Source organism: Rissa tridactyla, unplaced genomic scaffold (assembly GCF_028500815.1).
Source record: "Rissa tridactyla isolate bRisTri1 unplaced genomic scaffold, bRisTri1.patW.cur.20221130 scaffold_29, whole genome shotgun sequence".
NCBI lineage: Eukaryota > Metazoa > Chordata > Aves > Charadriiformes > Laridae > Rissa > Rissa tridactyla.
Genome location: NW_026529507.1, coordinates 1,621,625 through 1,644,741, shown reverse-complemented (window position 1 = coordinate 1,644,741; position 23,117 = coordinate 1,621,625). Strand labels below are relative to the sequence as shown.

General features: G+C 52.6%; 2 protein-coding genes across 2 annotated transcripts; both read left to right on the top strand.

Moving 5' to 3' along the window:
- Positions 1-717: 717 nt before the first annotated feature.
- On the top strand, positions 718-1,623 carry LOC128903344 (olfactory receptor 14J1-like; the record flags this gene model as incomplete). The annotated part of the gene is made up of 1 exon (XM_054187361.1): positions 718-1,623. A coding segment is annotated over exon 1 (906 nt), but the record flags the coding sequence as incomplete, so codon positions are not given.
- A 9,875-nt stretch (positions 1,624-11,498) lies between these two features.
- LOC128903248 (olfactory receptor 14C36-like) lies at positions 11,499-20,723 on the top strand (the record flags this gene model as incomplete). The annotated part of the gene is made up of 2 exons (XM_054187261.1): positions 11,499-12,140; positions 20,703-20,723. Coding segments are annotated over 2 exons (663 nt in total), but the record flags the coding sequence as incomplete, so codon positions are not given.
- Positions 20,724-23,117: the final 2,394 nt, after the last annotated feature.

Sequence of the window (23,117 nt, the reverse complement as noted above, 5' to 3'; positions counted from 1 at the left end):
ACGAGCCATGTGTGTCCTTGGCGAGAAGTGGGGTGCTGAGACCTTGAGAAAAGGTGAGACGCTGAGCTCTCGGCAGTGGGTTTCTCTGCTCTCAGCAGCGCCTGGTGTCTTTTCAGGTCTACATGCGAGTGTGATTCCCCTCTGTCTCAGAAAGGCACAAGCAGAGGGCAGCTGGGAACAAGACAGAGGGACAGGCCAGCTCCCCTCGCTCTGCACTAACCCTCAGACAATCCCCTGGCCTGGCAGGACTCCCTTTGCTGTCCCTGAACGCAGCAGAAATGGTGAGGGTTTCTGAAATCCAAGAGAATCTCCTGCTGAGACGGGAGAGAGCTGTATAAGAACCTCTCTCCAACACTCTTGCAACTGTGGTTTCATGGCAATGGGAGTGCAGAGACTGACAAGCCCTTTTTTCACGAGGAGAGGTTTATCTGAGAAATTGGGACACCAGGACTGCCCACCCCATTCCCACGAATCTGCTGCTGCAGAGCAGGGCTGACTCCTGGGCATCCGGCGGGCAGAGGTCCCGCTCCTCCTGGCACACCTGGACAGAACCAACCAGAGCTCCAGCCACAGAGCTGAATGAAGATCTGACAGAAATGGAAAAGCAGTGCAGAGTGTGAGGTATGAGAAATGGTGTTGATTTTTCTCAGAAAAGTCTCCCCTAACTTGTCACTGTGCTTTCCTCCTTGTTCAGTGCTCCACACCAAAAGGCACCAAATGTCCAACAGCAGCTCCATCACCCAGTTCCTCCTCCTGGCACTCGCAGACACACGGGAGCTGCAGCTCTTGCACTTCGGGCTCTTCCTGGGCATCTACCTGGCTGCCCTCCTGGGCAACGGCCTCATCATCACCGCCATCGCCTGTGACCACCGCCTCCACACCCCCATGTACTTCTTCCTCCTCAACCTCTCTGTTCTCGACCTGGGCTGCATCTCCACCACTGTCCCCAAATCTATGGCCAATTCCCTGTGGGACACCAGGGCCATCTCCTATGCAGGATGTGTTACACAGGTCTTTTTTTTCTTTTTCTGTGCTGTAGCAGAGTTTTATCTTCTCACCGTCATGTCCTATGACCGCTACGTTGCCATCTGCAAACCCCTGCACTACGGGACCCTCCTGGGCAGCAGAGCTTGTGTCCACATGGCAGCAGCTGCCTGGGGCAGTGGGTTTCTCAATGCTCTCCTGCACACGGCCAATACATTTTCCCTACCCCTCTGCCAGGGCAATGCCCTGGACCAGTTCTTCTGTGAAATCCCCCAGATCCTCAAGCTCTCCTGCTCACACTCCTACCTCAGGGAAGTTGGGCTTCTTGTGGTTAGTGTCTGTTTAGGCTTTGGTTGTTTTGTGTTCATCGTGCTGTCCTACGTGCAGATCTTCAGGGCCGTGCTGAGGATCCCCTCTGAGCAGGGACGGCACAAAGCCTTCTCCACGTGCCTCCCTCACCTGGCCGTGGTCTCCCTGCTTGTCAGCACTGCCATGTTTGCCTACCTGAAGCCCCCCTCCATCTCCTCCCCATCCCTGGATGTGGTGATGGCAGTTCTGTACTCCGTGGTGCCTCCAGCCATGAACCCCCTCATCTACAGCATGAGGAACCAGGAGCTCAAGGATGCCCTCTGGAAATTAATGACCAGGTTATTTTCTGCAGCAATAAACTGTCTCCTGCAAATCACTCGTAATGTAATTCATTATACGCCAAGCCCGTCTTCTATAGGTTTGGTTAGGGGTTAGGTAACTGTGTGTTAGGTTTGGTTGAGGGTTTTGGCTTTTTCTTACTTTTTTTTTTTTTAAATTATATACTTTTGTCTTCAAATAAATGTCATTATTTGAGATTTTTTTTTTTACTACGTATCTATCCATATTTGGTTTTGACTTTGTTTGATACATGCCCTTTGTTTGATGCGCTTGATTTGACTTTGTTTTCATAACCTCTTTTTAGACCCATTCTTCCCCTTCCTGTTCATGCTGGAATCCTGTGTGTGCAGCAGAGCTGCACTTGGGGGCAGCTCTCCTGCCCAGCATGGGCAGGCAGAAGGCCTTCTCCACCGGCTCCTCTGCCCTCCCTGGAGCCACTCCTTTCTGCGGCACCCCCACCACTCTCAGTGGGATGCCCAGAACAGCCCTCCTGAGAGAGTTTAACAAAGCCCTGTTTCAACACGCACCTCACCCCTGCTCGATCCTCTCATCTACAGCCTGAGGAGAAGGAAGGATGGGGGTTGGGAGGAACTGACAGAAACAGCTTAGGAAAGCTGTCGGCTGCCGAGAGATCCCGTTGGAGTCGTGGGCTTGTAGGAAGAAATCACTCTTCTGAAGTGGCCCTGAGGGCCTGGACAAGTTAAGTATTGTGTCCTGGGCGCTCCTTGGAAAGTGACGCCTCTGGAAGTTTTCCACAGTGAGAAGGCTTGTGGTGTCAGGGAGATGGGAAAGGCTGGCCAGTGTCATTGTGACATCTCTCTCCAAGACCTTGGAAAGGCCAGAGCCGTCAGAGAGGTTCCTGGGGCCTTGGAAAAGGCGGACATGAACCCAGTGTTCCAAAAGGGCAGGAAGGAGGATTGGGACAATGACAGACTGGCCAGCCTCATCAGGGAAGGGGATATGACAAGTCCTCCTGCAGCCATCTGCAGGCGTTTGAAGGACAAGAAAGGGATGGCAGAAGACATGTGGGAGGGAAAAGAAGGGGATGTTGTGTACCCGGACTTTAGCAAGGCCTTTAACATGGTCTTCTGTAGTCTCCTTATAGCCAGGTTGTTGACATATGGGCTGAAGAAGTGGACGATGTGGTTGGTGGAAAGCTGTCTGAATAATGACAGAGGGACATCATCTGTGGTACAAAGTCCTTCTGGAACCCACTTACTAGTGGCATCCATCAAAGACCAGCCCTTGACAACTACTATGGAACATTATTATCTCTCCGTATGATGGCAGACAATGCACTTTCACCTCCTTTGTAGATGATGCCAAGCTGGGGGAGCCCTTGAGGAATCCCACCCTGTTAGCACTGTTGGTAGCAGGAGAGTTGGGAAGGATGACTGTGGTGGGTTAAACATGGCAGGGCATGGAGGGTCGGAAGGGAGAAGCGTAGAGGGATGGCACCTTTGGGGAGGAGCGCACAGGAGAGGTGACCCAAAGCTGACTAACAGAGTACTCCATCCGACCTGAATCTTGCTCAGTATAAAAGCTGAGGGATCACAGGGCTCAGGCTCTTTTTTCAATGTCAGATGCCAGCTGGAGGAGCGGTGCTAGAGGAGGCTGGGAAGCAAAAGCGTGGTTGTGATGTGACAATTCAGGGCAGCACTTGGCCAGGGGCTGGTGCCAGGGGAATGGCGCTGGAGCCCCGGTGGTCCTGCTGTGGCCAGGACAATAATGGCCCCTTCGAGTGGGGTGGGGGCCTGGGCTGGGGCACAACGAGATGCCCTGAGCAGGACAGGGACAAAACTGAATGCCCCAAGTGGAGCAGGAGGCAAACTCCCTGTCCTGAGCTGAGCAGGAGGAACTCAGTGCCCCGAGCAAGAGTGGGGAAAACTGGAGGACGCAGGAGGTGCAGGGGCCCAACTGGCGAGCTCAAGGAGGGCAGGAATAGCAACCAGCTGCCTTCTTGGGGCAGAAGCAACACTCATTGCCCTCCAGGCAGGTCGTGGGGTTAAACCAGATGCTAAAAAGCCACCCACAAATGTTTTTTGGAGCTGCAGGGTGGGAGAGCAGCTGGGTGGGGGCCTGGCAGCCACCCAAGGTGCACCCAGCGCAGTTGCTCAAGGTGGTTCTTTTGTAGCGCTCCTTCAGTCAGCCTGTGGCTGGATCCTGTGGGGTAGATAAAATCACAGAATCGGGGAATTATAGGGGTTGTAAGGGACCTCTGGAAATCATCTAGTCCACCTCCCCTGCCAGAGCAGGTTGAGCTAGAGCAGGTTGCACAGGAACGCATCCAGGTGGGGTTTGAATATCTCCAGATACAGAGGCTACAGCACCTCTCTGGGCAGCCTGTCCCCATGCTCTGCCACCCTTGAAGTCAAGAAGTTCTGAACCTGTCAGACACCAGGTGCTTTGCTACAGGAGTCTCGTGGATGCAGTCCTGTACCTGGGAAGAGTGGAAAAGAAGTCCTCAGCCCCCCGACTGTGCCGGCCAAAGCTGTGAAGGGGCTCGCTGACAGCCCTGGGCAGGTCTTTATGCCTGGGGCTGGTGCGGCTCCAGGCAGAGGCGGGAGCTCTGTGGGCAGATGAGCAGCCCTTGGCCAGCAGTGCCTGGGGCAGCCCAACAGCTGCTGGCTGGTGGCTGCAGGAGGTGCCCCAGCTGTGGTGGCTTTGGGGCCACAGTGTGTCCCTGTGCGTCTGGGGGTGGCCCCTGTCACAAAGGGGCAGTGATGTGGCACCTGGCGACTGCTTGTGAGCTCACCTGGCCAGGGCTTGGCATCCTCAAGAGCGTGCCAGCCAAAGCTCCTTGGGCTGAGCTGGCCTTGGGACAACTCGGCTCCTTCCTTTGCCACTTGCTTGGCACCATTTTCCCAACCATTCATCGTTTACTGCCCACTTCTCCTCACCTTCCATCCTCTTCCAAAGGTAATGATGATTTGACCTTCAGGACAGATCATACAGGAGGTAGATATGGGATCAAAGTGATGGCTGGTCTATGCCTTCGGAGCTTTAGGATGAGCTGTTACAGCTTTATAGGCTGGCCAGATACGCACTGTGGGTAGAGTTCCTATTTGCTAATTGTTATTTCTTCAACACCTCCTAGGGTGGGTAAGTAGGGGGTGGCAGTCTAGTGTGAGCCTTTCGAATCCATAGAGAATGAGAAGCCCATCCTGACGGATGTAGTAGGAAGGGAGACAGCAAACGAGTACAGCAAAGGCAGCTGTTAAGGCAATGGCTGAAAGCCCGTCCCTCCTGTGTCCAAGGGGACAAAGTGTGGGGTGGAGAACCAGAGGGCTCTGCTGCTAATGGCAGCCAGAGGGAAGCAGCAGGTCCTCTTCAGAGAAGGTGACACCCAGTGCAGTCTTCCCAAAGGGCCTTGGTAACTGCTGTCAGTTGGAGTCCTGCGACAGGGACAGCAGGGCCGTCAGCTGCAGCTCTGCAGCGGTTGGAACTACCACTGAAACGGTGCTGGTGGCGGATGCTGTTCTCTGGGTTTAGTTTGGGATTTTTTGTAATTTATTTTGTTGAGGTGCAACTATTTCTTTGCACTCAGGTGTCAGGATTAGCACTGATCTTCTCTTTCTGGAGTATGACCTGGCATCCTTCATCATCCAGAGATTTCCCTGCTGTTCCTGAAGAGGAGCGATGGCCTCAATGGGGCCACCCATCACTCCTGTGAGTGACGACTTCACCATCAGGCTTGGACTTTGTGAATCCCCAAAGGCAAGGGACGTGGCTGGTGCTCCGTCCCTGAATGGTGATGTACCGGCAATCGAGAGGGAATTCTGGGGTGAGTCAGTCATGACTTATGAGCCAGTTTTGACATCTCATGTCATGACTTCTCATCATGATGAGACGTGAGGGATGCCCCCATCCATCCCCCACGTCCATTCAGCACCCAAGCACATCATCAAGGCCTTTCAGCCTTCAGTTCCCTGAGTGTGTTCTGCACTCCAGTTTGGGAAGAAAAGGCCTATTTTCACCCATGGCACTGAGGAAACTCCCTTTTATTGCAGAGATACCACAAAGGAGGCCAGCATTACCGTGGTTCCATCCCATCTCCTGAGTGTTCCATCCCATCTCCCATGCTCAGTATAAAAGCTGAGGGATCAAAAGGTCGGCTCTTTTCTTTAATGGCTCTCTTTGTTCAGTGACTGATCCCTGAGGAGGACCCTGTTTCTCTGACTTTGATCCTGACTTGTGTGTTCCTGAATCTATATCCGATATCCAGTTCCTATCTGGTGCTGAGTCCAGTCCTTGACTTCCCCAGTGCCTGCCATTGACATCTCCCTGGGAGCCTGAAACGGTTTTGTGTGCATTGTATCTATTTCATTATTTCCTTTATATTTTATTATTAATATTTCATTAATGTAACTACTTCAATGAACTATTACTTTTTTATTACAGTAACCATTTTTTTCTAAACTCATAAATCTTTTTCTCTCTTTTCTGTGTCTCCTTGGAATGAGAGGTGGGGGAGAGCATCTGTCATCTCACCATTGGCCAATCTGCCCCAAACCACGACAGCCCTCCTGTCCAGCTGGTTTTTACCCATCTATTTATCCATCCATGCAGACCAGAGTGTGCTGACATTGAACATTGTGGGGGATGATGCTGAAAGCCTTGCTGACTTCCAGGTAGAAGACAATCATTGCTCTTCCTTGCCCAGAAATCCTCTCCTTTCTTCAGAAAACGTAAAAAGGATGGCCAGGAAGAAGCTACCTTGGGTAAATCCCGGGTAAATCACCTTCTCTTTCAGACACCCAGAAAGGGGTGTCACAGGGGGGCACAGCCTTCTGTTACCCTGCTCATCCTTTGGGCCTTTTTGCAAGGTGCATGCAATGTTTGGGTTCTTACAGTAATCAGGGAGTTCCCTCAGACTCCGTGACCTTTCAAAGATGATGGAGAAGGGCCTCACGGTGACACCGTCCTGCTCGCTCAGGTCCTTGGGAGCCTGCCCCTCCAGCCCCATAGGCTGGTAAGGACTATGTTTGCCCAGGTGACACCTGAATTGATCCGCATTCACTGCTGGTTATTTTCTTCCAGACTCCTGCCTTGAGGAGCAAAGGGCTGAGAGACCTTGCTGGGGAAGACTAAGGCAAGGGGGATACAGTATCTCATATTTCTCTACACCTGTTCTTACTAAATTCTCCAGTGGCCACAGATAATCTTTGGGTTTTTTCTTGCATTGGTCTGGAAGTACTAAGAGATCCTCTTGATGTCCTCGAAGCTCTTGCAAGGGTCAACACTAGGGAAGCTTTGGCTCCTCTAAAGCCATCCCTATTTCTAAATTCCTGCATCAGTCCTTGCATCCACGTTCCTTCCTTAGCCAAGCTGCTCTCCTGAAATGTCTGGTTGTTTTCCGGCTTATGAATGTCGACAGTTCTTATGCTTGGAAGATGCTTCTCTGAAAGACCAACTGTACTGAGCTCTGCTGCCTTTGAATACTGCTGCCCATGGGCCTACCACTGAAAGTCCCCTGAAGAGGCTAAAATCTTCTCCCAGTATTTCATGGTCCCTACAGCCAAAGCTGACACTGGTTTTCGCATCCCTGATCAGCACTTCCTCTTTTGCAAGGACTGGATTGGAGTGAGCATCACCTTTGTTGGTCTGCGCCTGTGCAAAGAAGTTGTCCAAAGAGACCCCAACACCAGCTGGACAGTATGCATCCTGCCATGCTCACCTGCCAGTGAGTGTCATTAAAGTCTCCAATAGCACTTGGAGTCATGGATCTGAGGACTTCCATGGCTTGCTTAAGCAAACCTTTCTCCACTTCCTTACCCTGATTGCAGGTGCTTTGTCTCTCACGAGGGTGTCACACTAACAGGCCTCTCCTTTGACCCTCACTCACAAGGGCTCACGCAACCTGCTGCGCATCCCATAGAGGAGCTCCACACATAGAACAAGCTCCTGCACATGGAGGGCATCTCCCTCCTCATTTTCCTGGCCTGTCTCTCCTGAAAAGCCCCTATGCACCATGGCAGCACCACTGTGAGCTGTCCCACCACCCCTTGCCACTTATTCCACCAACGTACAAACTCTAGGATGGCACATGGGTCTCCAGCTCCTCCGGTCTGTGCCCCAGGCTGAGGGCACTGGTGCACATTTGGTCTGCAGCACCTGAGCTGGAGCACTGGGGCCAAGCTTGGACTTGTCCCAGGCAAACCCAGTACCAAGTGCCCAAGACCCCACACCTGCTAATGCTGTGCTCGAGACCAGAGACATACTGGATGCGACGGCAGGCGGCAATGTGAAGGCACTAAACGAGGAAACGCTGCTCCCTACAACACCAGAAAAGCCAGGCTGGGCTCTGTAGCCCTGGAAGAAGCAGGCTTTGTTGTCTGTAGTGTTGCTGAAGACCTGTGGCGGAGGTGAAGCTGATCTCCAGGATGACAAGGTGCTGCTCAAAATGTCCTTGCGTGTGGATAAGCTGTGATCCAGGAACACTGTGAAAATCATTCACCTGTGTCGACTGTCTCATCAAGGGCCTCAGGAAAGGATTGTTGAAAGAAGAACTGGGAGAGTTTGGGAGCAGCCAAATCATTTGAGGCCCCAGTGTGATAGGCTTCCTGTTCATGACCTGCTCTGCATCAGCTGAATGGAGATGGGTGAGACCGTGCCTCACTGCAGTGGTGGGTTTCAGTCGCTGATCCACGGAAACTGAACGTGCCTGAGATGCCACATAGGCTTGCACAAAGGAACCAAATCGGCCTGCAGTGCCCTCTGAGGTGTCCCTCAGGCATCTGCTCTGAACACCAATGGCTTTCCCATAGGTCCTGTGCGGTCCCTGCCAGCCTGTGCTGGAGAGCGCTGGCATCTCACTTAGCACCACAGGCCTGTGTTTGGCCATTGAGAAGCTTCCTGAATTGGGTTAAGCCATGTAGGGATGTCCCTGAAACAACTGCCATTACAGTCAGTGGAGAGCTAGGAACTACAGCTGATGGAGAAGAGAAAGAGAGGGACTTAGGTCCGTTTGCTCAGCTGATGACCTCTGTAGGCTGCTGTAGATATAAGGAAAAGGAAAGTTTTTAGTTGTCTTAAATGTAAACACCTGCTGTCATTTCCATCTGCCAAAGGAATTCCTCACAAGGCTCCAGGATGGTGCCCCCCGATGCTGCCTTGTCTCTCAGCATTGCCGCATTAGAGCTTGCAGTCACCTGCAAATGTCTTGGACAAGCTCTGGTGTCACCTCCAATGTCACCAGGTGTTTCCACCTGAACAACACCCTCAATCTCCATTAAGTAGCCTGAGAGCTGAGACAAGGAGCTCCCATACAGCTGCCTGTGTTTGTGCACACCTGAACTGAGGCAAGAAGAATCCCACCTCCTGTGGGTTTGTGGAAGGAACAAGAGGGAGTCCTCTTCTAGCCCAGGACTTCAAACCCAGGATGAGATGCCTCAAATGATTCAGCTGCATCACTGCACCCACCAGGGGTAAAGAGCTGTGTGGGTGTCCTGTCTAATGGTGAGACAAGGAAAGGCTATTCTCATGCCTAACTCTGTCTCTGGTAATAGAAATGACACAGCTGGAAAGAAGTGTCTCTGCCCAGCTGAGGAAGGGAACCTCAGTGCTGACTTCAGCCTGTTTCCCAGCAGGTTCTCCCGAAGCCCCAGGGACACCTGAAGGGAGGCCAAAGTGGGCAGAGAAAGGGCTGCCTTGGGCTGGTCCTCTGCTGCTGAGCTGGGCTGGGCTCCTGGGACAGAGGGAGCTCATGGCAAGCGGGCAGCACTCCTTCCACAGCACTGCAGAGAGACAGCTCTGCCCAAAGCGCAGCAGGGCTGAGGGCACTGCCTGCAGGTGCCAAGGGGAGAGGAGCAAGGCAGAGATGTTAAAGGCACTCTAGGAGCGGGGGGATAGCTGAGCTCTCACTGCGGGAGGAATCTTCACAGCCCTCTATATGGTAAGTCTCTGGCTGCAGGGTACTGAGTTTGGTGTTCTTTGGAGGACATCCTAGACCTGGTTCATCCCGCAGCCTGCAGGACCTGGCAGGAGGATTCTCAGAGATTCCCAAGTAGAGGAGGAGGACGTGCTCTGGAGCAGGGCTTCCCTGCTGCACTTCAGTAGGTCGGGGCACGGTGGTTTCCTTGTCTTTGGGATGACTGCAGGGGTACCAAACTGGGTGTGCAGCCAGAGGAGCCCAGGGCTGTCCTTCCGCAGACGGTCCCTGCACCCCGGGGGATCACTGCCAGGGCATTTCCAAGGAAGCTTTTCAAGAGGCTGGTCAAAGTGGGGATTACCTGAAAGGGAAGGAGTCTGTGCTTTGAGATGAGTCACCTTGTTTGGCTGGGTGGACAGTGGGAGATGGGACTTTATTTTCCCACTCTTGCGAAGGCACGGGGTCGCCCACTCCCTTTGAGTTCTCTGAGCCGCCCCTTTGCCCCTCTGCAGGCAGAGATGCCCTGGAGCAGTTCCCTGCTGCCAGGAGGTGTTTGCAGGGCAGAGCTGAGCACATCGCAGGTGGGATGGAGTTCTCTTTGTGTGAGCACTGCAAAGGAGGAGACCTGGGCACAGAGAAGCGGTTCCCAGCAGAGACAGCTCCAGGCAGCAGAAACATTGTCAGAGAGGGAGGAGATCCCAGAAACGTGAGGGGAGGGGGGATTCGGGCACCCCCCTGCCATCCGCTGCAGTGCAAGCACCTTTCCTGCAGCAGCTCCCAGGTCTCCTCTCCCACACAGTGCAGCCCCCCACTCTCAGCGTCACAAACACTCGGCCATCACTTTCTTTCCCAACAGCTCAACCAACAAAGAGGGAGATGGGGATTCAGCTTCAGCTGAGACACAAGCACTTGGGTCCTGCCATGCAGATGTTTCCATGGAGGAAAAGCAGCCAAATCCCCTCGCGGACTTTGGAGCCAGGCACCAGAGTGTGCCTGACTGGAAAAGACCTTTTAGGACACCCCATCTTAAAGACATTTGGCTCTTTCCCTGAGGGGGCCCTGCTGAGCTGCAGGCTGCCCTCCAGAAGGTCACAACTCTCCCATGGCATCTCTGTGTTTTCTAAGTACCCGACAGAGAAGACACCACAGCGCTAAGGCCAAGGAGATGCCACGGGACGGCTGTAGGTCGGCAGCTGCAATGAGGCCTCTGTGTCCCTGGCTGGGAGGGGAGAGTTGAGATTCCTCTGCTCTCAGCAGTGTCCTGGTCTTCTGGGGGGAACACCTGGGTGTTACTGTCCTCAAGCTCAAAAAGGTGCCTGCCCAGGGCAGCTGGGAGCAGGGCTGAGGGACAGGTCAGCTCTCCACACTCTTCACTGAGGGACAGTCCCTTTGCCTGCCAGCACCCACAGGATTTCACTTGGAGTGCAGCAGGAATGCTCCAAAACTCCTCAGCTCTTGTGTGACAACCGGAACAAAATCCACAGAACAAATTCCCCTCAACTTTGCTCTGCCGTCGGGTGAATTAGGAGTGACAATGCTGAAAAGCTCTTCGATATCAAAAGTGGATGTAGGCTAAGATCACCCCGTCTTCCTATCGACCAATTGCTGTAGGCAGGACTGAATCCTGCAGAGCCCCCTGCTCCCAGCGGCACCCTCAGCCAGCACCAACCACAGCTCATGAAAGGGACCTGCCAAAGGTCTGCTTGAAAGGGGAGAGGAACTTTCAGAAGTTTTTCTGAGAAACTGAATAGACTTTGGTCTCTTCTTCGAACAGGTCCCCATGTCCAGAGGACAAATATCCAATGGCAGCTCCATCACCCAGTTCCTCCTCCTGGCATTCGCAGACACACGGGAGCTGCAGCTCTTGCACTTCGGGCTCTTCCTGGGCATCTACCTGGCTGCCCTCCTGGCCAACGGCCTCATCATCACGGCCATCGCCTGTGACAGCCGCCTCCACACCCCCATGTACTTCTTCCTCCTCAACCTCTCCCTCCTCGACCTGGGCTCCATCTCCACCACTCTCCCCAAATCCATGGCCAATTCCCTCTGGGACACCAGGGACATCTCCTATGCAGGATGTGTTGCCCAGGTCTTTCTGTTTGTCTTTTTCATTTCAGCAGAGTTTTATCTTCTCACCATTATGGCCTATGACCGCTACGTTGCCATCTGCAAACCCCTGCACTACGGGACCCTCCTGGGCAGCAGAGCTTGTGTCCACATGGCAGCAGCTGCCTGGGGCAGTGGGTTTCTCAATGCTCTCCTGCACACGGCCAATACATTTTCCCTACCCCTCTGCCAGGGCAATGCTGCGGACCAGTTCTTCTGTGAAATCCCCCAGATCCTCAAGCTCTCCTGCTCACACTCCTACCTCAGGGAAGTTGGGCTTCTTGTGGTTAGTGTCTGTTTAGGCTTTGGTTGTTTTTTTTTCATCGTGCTGTCCTATGTGCAGATCTTCAGGGCCGTGCTGAGGATCCCCTCTGAGCAGGGACGGCACAAAGCCTTTTCCACGTGCCTCCCTCACCTGGCCGTGGTCTCCCTGTTTCTCAGCACTGCCGTGTTTGCCCACCTCAAGCCCCCCTCCATCTCCTCCCCAGCTCTAGACCTGGTGGTGGCAGTCCTGTACTCATTGGTGCCTCCAGTACTGAACCCCCTCATCTACAGCATGAGGAACCAGGAGCTCAAGGATGCCCTATGGAAACTGGCTCAATGGACGTTGTTTCACCATTAATAAATTGTCTCCCCTTCTCCGCATGTTTTCTAGACTTTCTGTTAGGCAATAAGCCTGCTTTTTTCTCTTGCAGTCATCCTGCTTCTGTATAATTTTCTGGGTTTGTACCACTTGTCTTGAGGTTCGTTCCAGTTGTGTCTGAGCCTTGCACAACACTGTGTCAAAGGTGACCTGCCTAATAGCAGCTCTTCAAGAAAAAGGCATCTCCCAGGTGCAGTGCCTGGATGCTAGGTGCTTCCTCCAAAGGTGCTGCCAATAAAATGTCCAACGAACTGGTCTTTCAAAGAGTCTCTTCTCCCTGTGTTCTCCCTGTGTTTGGGGTTAAGCTCACTGTACTATTGGGTTCCGTGGACCAAATGTTCTGGTTTGAAAGGCTCTCTTCTTGTCTCCAGTGGTAGTGGAGATGGTGCATGAGCTCCCGATTACCTCCTCAGGCTGCTTCACATGTGTCAGGACTTATGGCATACAGCAGACTCTATGGAAATGAATTTGGACGTGTGAGGAGAGGATGGGGACTCACCACGTGCCCTGAGCTGGGAGTGAATGAAGACACAGGAGATGAAACATCCACAGAGGTGAAGTCCCCCACAAGCAAAACACTAAACTGAGGTATGAACAAACAAGGACTCTGCAATGCCCAGAAAGTCAGTGTGGATCCGGTAGGCGTGGGAAAGGGAGGCTGGAGAGGTGTGGGAGCTGCCGGAGGACCCTCAGGGCCAAGGAATGTCGTGCTGTCCTGGGGAGCGGGGCTGATGTGAGCAGAGGAGGGGGCAAATTCACTCAGGGTTGGGGGTCACCTCAAAAGGCTATCAGGAGAGGCAGAGAGTGACTAGCCTGTTTTCCTCATTGCCTTGAGGCCAGCACTAGCCTGGGGCTGATGGGGAGGCTGAGCTCCTTGTCTGCCCCCCAGGGGCTGTGTGCCCTTCAGAGGAGCTGGGGCTGTGGAGTGAGTGCCGAGAGCTCTGCAGCAACTGTGGTGGGCACTGCTGTGGGACCAGCCCAGACTGGGCAGCTGTGCTTGGCTGGGCAGAGGAGAGGGCAAGGGCTCTGGAGAGAGATGAGGAACAGCTGGGATGGGCTGGTAAAAGCCTGGGAGAGGAAAATGTCAGTGTAGAGCTAAGTTGTGTGAGTGTGCAGGGTGTGGGCACTCCAGGTGTGGCCTCACCAGTGCCAAGGAGAGGGGAAGGTCACCTCCCTCCATCTGCCAGCAATGCTTTCCCTGATGCAGCCCAGGAGGCTGTTGGCCTTTGTCATGGTGGTGCATTGCTGGCTCATGCTCAGCTGTTTGTCCTCCAGGACCCCAAGGTCCTTCTCTGCAGAGCCACTATCTAGCCAGTCAGCCCCCAGCATGATGCCCACAGTGTGCCTAGATCACAAGCTGTCCTCCCCCAGGGACTTTCTCAGCAGCAGCTTGTCCTTCTTGCAGATCAGCTCCACAGTGCTTCAGAGTAACCTGGGACAGCAAACCCCTCTCCTGCCAGGGCTGCGCAGCCAAGGCCTGTTTCTCTCTGGCCTTGGGGACTGCAGCTTTTACTCTCGTTGTGGGAATCTCATCCATCGTTTTGTGTCCACCTGCCATCCACTCCAGCATGCCTCTGCAGGGTTTCTGGCAGGAAGTGTGGCCTGTGGGGGACCCACACCGGAGCAGGCTGCGAGTGCACATTGCTGGCTCACGTTGAGCTTCTCATCCACCAGCACACCCAAGTCCCTCTCCTCAGGGCTGCTCTCAAGCCATTCTCCACCCAGCCTGTATTTGTGCCTGGGATTGCCCCGACCCACGTGCAGGACCTTGCACCTGGCCTGGTTGAACTTCATGAGGTCCACACAGGCCCATCTCTCAAGCCTGTCCAGGTCCTTCTGGATCGCATCCCATCCCTCCAGCTTGTCAACTGCTTCACACAGCTTGGTGTTGAAACAAAGAACTCTACACAACAGCACTTGGATACTGTGAAGTCCGTGTTCTTTATTCGGCTTTCTTGTTGCCCTTGATGCCTCTGGCCAGATTTGACTCTCTCTGGGCTTTGGCTCTCCTGACATGATCCATGGCTGCTTGGACAATTTCTCTGTATTCCTCCCAGGCTACCTGTCCTTGCTTCCACCTTCTGTAGGCTTCCTTTTTCTTTGATTTACCCATGGTAAGTCCATGCTGATGGTTCTTAGCACAGCTGCCAAATGGGCCACACTGATGCTCAAGTGGAGCTGGTACTGCCAAGAGGCAGAGCTGGTCAGAGATGTGAAGACCAGTCTCAGCCTTGGCTGTAGTGACCATCAAATGGTGGTCTCCCAGATCTCCAGGGGAACAGGGAAGGAGAGGAGCAGAGCACAGGCCCTGGACAGTACGGAAGGAGGCCTACTGAGGGCACTGGCAGGTGGGCTCCCATGGAAACCATGTCAGGGCCCTGAAAATATCCACAGGCCTTCATGGCCCTGAGCAGCTTCACCTGGGGCCTCCTCCCACCCCTCTGTCCCTCAGCTCAGGATCCCCTTTAAGCCCAGGCCTGAGGTTCAGCCCCAGCTTGATCTACGCTGTAGGTGTAAAGGTTCTCCAGACACAGCCTTGCCTGTCCATGGACCTTGTTGGTTTGCTCTTGCAGGCTGACTTCCCAGCTTGATTCTTTATCGGGTGGACCACGAAAGAACTGCCATTCACTGAGCGGCCCTCCAAGTGCCAGACCCCAGCTGATTCACAGGGGCCTAGGGCCTTTCTGCTTTCTTTCTTCATGTCACTTGGTCAGGTTTGGGGAGGAGAGGAAGAAAAGCATGTGAGGTTTCTGGGTGCCAATGACTGAAAGTGGGAAGCAGAAGCATCCCATGTGAAGTGATTTAAAGGCTAGGCTAGTTCAACACTCTTATTTTCAACTCCTTTCTTGGAGGCCTTCAACCTTCCACAGGAATCTGGAAGCTCTGAGATCCCTCCATCTCACTCTCTTTTAGCAATTAAGTTGATAGTAACCAAGCCAGAGGCTTTGTTTCCATTCTCTTTACAGCCTAAATCACCACTTGGTCTGGAGATGTGGAGAAGTTTGTAGAAGAACAAGAAAGACAAGAAAGTGGCTGCTCCCAGGAATCTCAGGAGGCATGGCATACTGATAGCTTTGTTCAGGAAGCTGGTCAAATGCCTCAAGGCATGACCAATGCTGGTCAAATGTTGCTCAAGGTTTTATCCCGTAGGAGATGGAAAACATCCAAGGACAGAGATGGCACAATGTCACTGGGAAACCTCCTGCAATGCTTGGATGCCCCCACAGAGAAAAAGATTCTCATTTTCTTTGTCCTGAACCTTCCTTATTTCAACATCTGACCATTGTCTATTAACCTCCTGCCAAGCACCACTGTCACAAGCCTGGCTCCATGGCCCTGAAAATGTCCCCATAGGGACACACAGGCTGCAATGAGCTTCCCAAGACCTTCCCTTCTCCAGGCTAAAGAAGGCCCTTCCCCTTCAGCCCCTAAGCATCTTGGTGGCCAACCGCTGAACTCGCTCCCAGCTATCACAATCTTCCTTGCTGTGATGTGTTGACCATGGCCAATAGCCAATAGCCCAGCAGCCACACAGTCGCTCACACTTTCTTCTCCCTTCACAAGTGGGACAAGGAAGAAATAAAGTGTGAAAAGTTTGGGGTCAACATAACAATTTAACTGGTGAAGAGAAGAGATTAAAAAAACCTCAACAAGTGAAACGGAGACCATCACTCAACACCTCCCACAAGCAGACTAATGCCCAGCCAGTCTCCAAGCAGCAGATTCCTTAAACAATAAAAAACCCCACCATCTTCCTCCTGTGCCTCAAGCTTTTATTCCTGAGCATGAGGTCATATGGTATGGAATATGCCTCTGGTCAGTTTGGATCAGCGGTCCTGGCTGGGTCCCCTCTCAACTTCTTTCTCACCTCCCACCTACTCACTGGAGGGAGCAGAACAAAGAAACAGAGAAGGCCTTGACACCATGCAAACTCTGTTCAGCAATACCCAAAACACTGGAGTCTTCTGAGTTTTCTCAAGTCCCACGGGCATAGGAAACAGCCATCCTCCGGGACTTCTTGTGGTCTGGTCCAGAAGAGAAGCCGTGCTGGGCTGGCCTTTTTCCTTTAGGAGCGTTAGACCAGCAGCCCATGGAGGACCCCGGTGGAGCAGGCTCCTGGCAGGACCTGCTGCCCAAGGAGAGGAGCCCATGCTGGAGCAGGTTTTGCAGCAGGACCTGTGGCCTGTGGGGGACCCACACTGCAGCAGTCCACGCCTGAAGGACTGTACCCTGTGGAAAGGATCCACACTGGAGCAGTTTGTGGAGAACTGCAGTCAGTGGGAAGGACCCACATTTGGGCAAGGTCAGAAACGAAGTGTTATGAACTGACGGCAACTCCCATTCCACAACCCCCCTGTGCCACTCGGGGCAAAGGTAGAAGAGTTAGGAATGAAGTTGAGCCTGGGAAGAAGGGAGGGAGGGAGGGGGGAAGGTGTTTTGAATTGTGTTTTATTTCTCACTGTCCTATTCTGTTACAATCAATTGGAAATACATTTAATGAATTTTCCCAAGTTGGGTCTGTTTTGCCCATGGCAGTAATTGGTAAATTAATTGGTAAACAAATGATCCTCCGAGTTTATTGCTATTGACAAACATGGCGAGAGTTGCCCTCATGCACAAATGCAGTTACTTCATGGTGAAGGCAGTCAGGTTGGCGAGGCATGATTGACCCTTGGTAAGTCCATGCTGATGGGTTTTGGACACGTTCTGCTGTTGGTGCCCACAGATGTCACCCAAGAGGACTCCAACTGATGGCCCGCTCCTCACCGATGTGAGCCTGTGCAGCCTCTGGTTCCCTGGGGTGCAGTGTTGGATTCTTCCAAAGATGGGTGCACCACTTGCTTGTCCTCTCTCACAAGAGACCTCTGCCAATCCCATGACCTCTCAGAAAGGATATTCCAAAGAAATATTGATGTTCCCTGTGACGCCATTACAACTATTCTCCCTGTTACACAGCGCAGTTAGTTTCTCTAATTTTTTGTCTACTTGTCCTGATACAGTGACCATTTCTAAAGTCACCTTTTCAGATCCAGACTGTCTAGGCAAAGGCCCTTTCCGTAATTCTTCAGTTTTCTTCTCCATTTACTCTTTGTTCATCCAGGTACCTCTCGCCCACTCTGCTGCTTTCACCTTCAGGGACTGAACAGCCTGACTGTCTCTCAACAGGCTAATTGCCTCCTTAGCCAGCTCTTTAATTATGTTTATATCTATCATTTTTTATCTAACTACCTAAGTTTATCCCTTGTAGAAATCAACTTCATTAGTGGTAGCTTGTACTTAGCATATGATTACAGAATATCATTTATTGTTTATGAAAACTGATTGTGCTTTACTTTTCTTTTCTGAAGAATGGGGAAAATTCTCCTGTGCCTGGGTGCAGCCAGGTCTCTAAGGGGCTCAGGTGGGAGATGGAGCAATGGAGCTGTAACCTGCAGCTGCAGAGACCAGTGGAGAAGTCTGATGCAAGGAGCAGTGATGCAAGTCCCAGGTGGGCAATGTCAGAAATGGTGAGGTTGGGGAGGTGAGGAGCAAGGCTGTCCATCCAGCGATGGACATCAAGGGACTGCTTTACCTAGGTGTCCAGACTTCCTGAGGAAACACTCTGCACCAATATCAATCAGAGAATGCTTCTATCACCTCTTCTGCAAAGTGAAAAGTAATAAAATATATCCTTTAACAGAAAAGATCATTTTTATCAGATGCATTTTGAAATCTTCCTACTTCATTACACTATGAAACCTCTCCAATTAGCTGTACAAGTCTTGAAGAAAATTACAAAAAGAGAAGCTTGTTAAGGCTTTCTGTCTTTTAATGAGCCCCATGGGGTATTTGCTGCTGAGTCCACAGACCTCAGATACTGAGAGAAGGTTGAACAGAGTGCTCAAGAAATCAGAAGTCAAACTCCAAGTACCTGGAAGCATTAATGAGCCCCACTGAGGGCCATTCCTGACAAAGCCTCCCCAGGGACTCGTTAGAGCAGATAATTGGAGGCTGTGATTGCAGGTGGGCAAAGGCAGAGTGCAGGTGGCTGTAATGCTGAAGAAACCCTTGGTTGGTTTGATGCAGCAGAAAGGCCAAGCCCTCAGCCCCAGGCCCTGGCAAGGCAGATCCTGTCCCTCACTTGTGGCCCAGGGCTCTTCCTGGGGCAGAGGGATGTGAGGGGGAGCAATGCCAAGTGCAGGAAAATTCTGTGACGCCTCCTGGCCTCCCAGAGAAGGGGCGAGGAGGAAACAGAGTCCTGAGGCTCAAAACAATCACAGACTCATAGAATCATCTATGTTGGAAAGGATCTTTAACATCATTGTGTCCAACTGTAAACCCAACCCTGCCAGGTCCACCACTAAACCACGTCCCTGTGTGCCGCATCTTGTGGCGCTGCGCTCTCCCGCTTCTGCCCCTCCCCAGCTCCTGCTCAAGCCATAACCATCAGTGGGAGGTGTGATGAGTGTCACCTGGACTTTGGGGGATGGCTGGCAACACAGCCAACACACTGTCTGGAGTGGAGGCCTAGATATTTTGTTCCCATGCGAATATGACTGTAGGTCAATTTTCTTACTCTATAAATAGTGGACAGCCCAAGAGTGCTTGGAGCTCTCCTGCACGGCGGTGGGCTGCACGCCAGGATCTCCCCTTGAGCAGGGATGCTCGCTTAAGGTTCTCCTCCTAGACGTCGAGAGATTCCTTGCCACAACAGATTCTCGGTAGGTGATTAATAGAACGTTAAACTGTGAAATCTTAGCTAAGTGATAGAAAGGATTGATTGCACATATATAATCCTTTAGACATAAACCGTTAACCAAGGCTGGGACTAGCATTGGATCCAGCCTCAGGCAGACTCCTCTCCGAGAAGGAGTTTAGAAAGCAAGTTGAGCCTCATGACTCAACGGGAGGGTCTCCCTGACAGCTTGTCCGACCCTGTCCTCTATGCAATAAAGAATCAAGTGTACCTTGTCATCACATCCCATAAAACACTGTCGCGTTCACTACTAATTTTGTTAAATCACTGTTTGTATATTAATAAATATTTCACTCTTCATGCCCAGGCATCTTAGCTTTGTTGGACGCCCTACCAGTGAGCCCAGAAACCTCAACCCATGGAAGAGAAATCCCAAGAGATTTCACTGCTCAGAAAGTAAAAGCTGGAAGAAGCCTTGGGACCATTAGTGTGGATGTCCCACCACCTATGTTAGAGTCCAGAAAGTTTCCAAGATGAAGAGACCACACAGGCTCCAAACACAGCCACAAGCCTCATTTTGGCCTACAAAGGTATTCAGAAGGAAATGACTTCACAAACACAGACCCCAGTCATGAGCCTGCTGCTGGATAATCATGTGCCCAAGCAGCAGTGATCCCACAAGCGACCTCTAGCTGCTGGTGTGTTCCATACATGCTGGCGTGTCCCATACTGTGTCTTGCATTCATACGCATGCTGCTGGCATGTCCCATACTTGGGGCCTCACAAGAACCAAGCCTGGTCTTCAACCTGCTGGCCTAAGGGGTGCTCTGGAACACAGGGCTTCAAACACCCACGAGCTTGCTCATGGTCTCTCAGGTCCTCAGGCAGCAGCAGCCTCACAACTGGCATTCAGGCCATTTGCCTGCTGCGGGGCTATCAAGGACTCAGGCAGAAGTGACCTCCAAATCAATATCTGCCTGCTTCTGGCCTATCAGAGATTGTGGCAGCACTGACCTCATAACCAACATCCACACCACGTGCCTGCTGCTGGCCTGTCAGGTACTCATGGAGAAATGACCTCGTAGGCACCGAACCCAGCCTTGAGCCGGGGGTTGGCCTGCCACCAGGTTCCTGCCGTTATAGCAGCGGTGACCTCACAATCAACACGCCAGGCCTTGGCCTGCTGCTGGCCTGTTGGGTTCTCAGGCAGAAGGGACCTCACAAGCATCTACCCTAGATGTTGCTGGACTGCCATGTCCTCACAGAATCATGTAGATTGAAAGGGATCTTTGGAGATCGTCTAGTTCATTCCTGCTGCCCTAGAGGGAGTCAGCCAGAGCAGGTCACTTAAGAAGATGTCCAGGCTGGGTTTTAGTATCTCCACGACAGGACACTCCACAGCCTCTCAGGGCAGCCCGTGCCAGGGTTCTTGATGCCAAAACCTGTTTTCTTGAGTTCAGTTGGAATTTCTTAGTTTTGAGGATTGGGGCTTAGCGCATAAGCCCTGTGTGGGGACGATGAGGGACATGGGCTTCTTCAACCTGGTGAACCTCCTCCAGTGAGGGTCACCAACCAAAAGGAATAACCTCACTCCAAGTATGGGAGAGATGGATGGGATATGACAGATATAAACACATGGAAGGATTTGGCTGAAGAGATTATCAGCCTGCTGAAAGACCAGGGCATTCTTCCAACTGCCTGAAGCTCAAAGCAGCACCTGGGGAGTTTAGAGGGATGTGACTGAGCGAGGAGTAAGGGGATGGGAAACCGGAGAGCAATGGGAAGGCGGGCCCTGATGCCCCATTAACGGTCCAATGGCCCCACCGTGCTGGAACCACATGGGACAGGTGTGCTCAAGGGTGGGGAGACACCTCCCTGGCAAAGTACCCCAGCAGCCCTCAGGGCTCTGTCCCCCTCAGCCCTCCTGTTTTGGTGGCCTCCCCCAGTGCCTGGGCCACAGATGGTCTGTGTCCCCTCAGTGCCAGCCCCTCTCCCCAGGCCAGCACAAGAGTCCTGCTCCAGGCACAGAGCAGCCTGCCCAGAGTGGGGGCCTGCAGGAAGAGGTTTCTCCTTCCCATGGATTCCTCCCTGCAGGCACAGAAATGCTCCCTTGCTCTTCTCCCTGGTCACCCTTTCTCCCCAGAAAGCCTTTCCCCAGGTGAGTGTGTCCAGGCTGGCCTGGCTGGACATTCCTGGTTCCCACCCCATGCTTCCTGCAGGGACCTGAGCTGGCGGTGCTGCTCTGCAGAGGGAGGGGGCTGTGGTGCCCTGGGGCCATGGGGTGACCCTGCACTCGCCATGCTGGTCAAGGTGGGGAGCAGCCCCAGCCAGAAAGGGATCACCGCTGCTGAGTCCCCTTCCATCTTCCCTGATTGCTCAGTAGACAAGGACAGGGCTTGGCAGGACAATGGGGTGTCTTTAGTGTCACAAAGGGCAGGGAAGGGCTGCCCTAGATCGGTCCCACAGGGTCTCCAGGACAGTGGGCTGAACCATTGTCTAGTCTTTTGTCCCTTTGGCCTGCTGGCTCCTGGCATTGCAGGGGCCTTGTTAGCCCATGGGCTCTTTAGGTTCACCTTTCCTTCAAGGACACTCCACCTTGGATGGTCACTCATTTGATGAGGTGCCACTCACTGCTCACCCAGACTCACCTACTTTTCCGGGAGATCCCATGAGCTCTCCTGGCAACTCCAAGTTCCTCTCCAGGATAGCAGTGGCCATCACCCATACCACAAGCGGGACAGTACCAGGAAGAACAATCGAAGACCATGTGCACTCTGCTTGGACATGTGCCACCAAGAAGGGAACTCTCTTCGTCCAGCCCTTGGTCCCTAACAGATCCCCCTGCAACTCTGACCCTGTCCCCCTGAGTCTGTGGAGAACCCCAGAACACCATGAGGACTTTTCATGGAACAGTCCCTTGGGTGTGCTCCTGATACCAGCTTTGGGAGAGGCATCCAGCCTTCTGGCCCTGCCTTTCACACCTTTCATCAGTAGATGACAACTCATTGTATGAGGGTGCCACCGGGGCATGAGCCACCTCCTCATGAGTTGCTCCAAAATCTATGACCTCTGGAAAGTCCGTAATCTCTTCAAGGGTTCCTGGAGGTTTGGTTTCCCTGGTCGAGCTCACTGTGTGATCAGCACTACCCGCTTAGTCCATGTAGCGTCAGTCGCGTGATGTGTGGAGGGGATATCCAGTGTAGCACAGGCAACTGCTGTGCCAGGAGGAGCCGTGCTTGCCCATCAACAACTTCTGAAGTGGCTCAAACCCCCTCATACGCTGTCAGGATCTCTTTTTCGGTTGGGGTGTTGAGGGCTTCCGATCCTCAATACCCTCATCTCCAAAGCCTAGAGGTTGACCTCAGGTTTCTCCCGATGATTTCTGCCAGAGGCTCCAGGTGAGACCACGTGCCCCAGCTGCACTGTAGAGACCATTACGCACGGCTGGTCCTGTCTGGACAGACCCAAGAGCTACCACACGAGCTATCTCCTGTTTGATCTGCTCAAAGGGTTGCTGTTGCTCAAGGCCACACTCAGAATAGATCTTCTTTCAGGTTACTCCATAGAGAGGGCTCACAAGCTGATTACAACCTGGAATATGCATTCTCCAGCATCCCACAAGGCCTAAGAAAGCTTGTGCTTCCTTCTTCTTAGCTGGTGGAGACATGGTTGCAATCTTGTTGACCGCATCCGTAGGGACATGATGGCATCCATCCTGCCATTTTATTCCCAAGAACTGAATCTTCTCTGCAAGTCCCTTGACCTTGCTTCTTTTATGGCAAAACCAGCTTTCAGAAGAATCTCAATTGCTCTTTTCCCCTTTTCAAACACTTCTGCTTTGTTGCCCCACATGATGAGATCATGGATGTATTGTACATGTTCAGGGGTATCACGCTGTTCCAGTGCAGTTTGGATTAGTCCATGGCAAACCGTAGGATAGTCGATTACAGAATCACAGAATGGTAGGGGTTGGAAGGGACCTCTGGAGATCACGTAGTTCAACCCCCCTGCCGGAGCAGGTTCATCTAGAGCACGTTGCACAGGAATGCGTCCAGGCGGGTTTTGAAAGTCTCCAGAGAAGGAGAGTCCACCACGTCTCTGGGCAGCCTGTTCCAGTGCTCTGCCACCCTCAAAGTCAAGAAGTTCCTCCTCATGTTTGGATGGAACTTCTTATGTTCAAGTACCTCTTG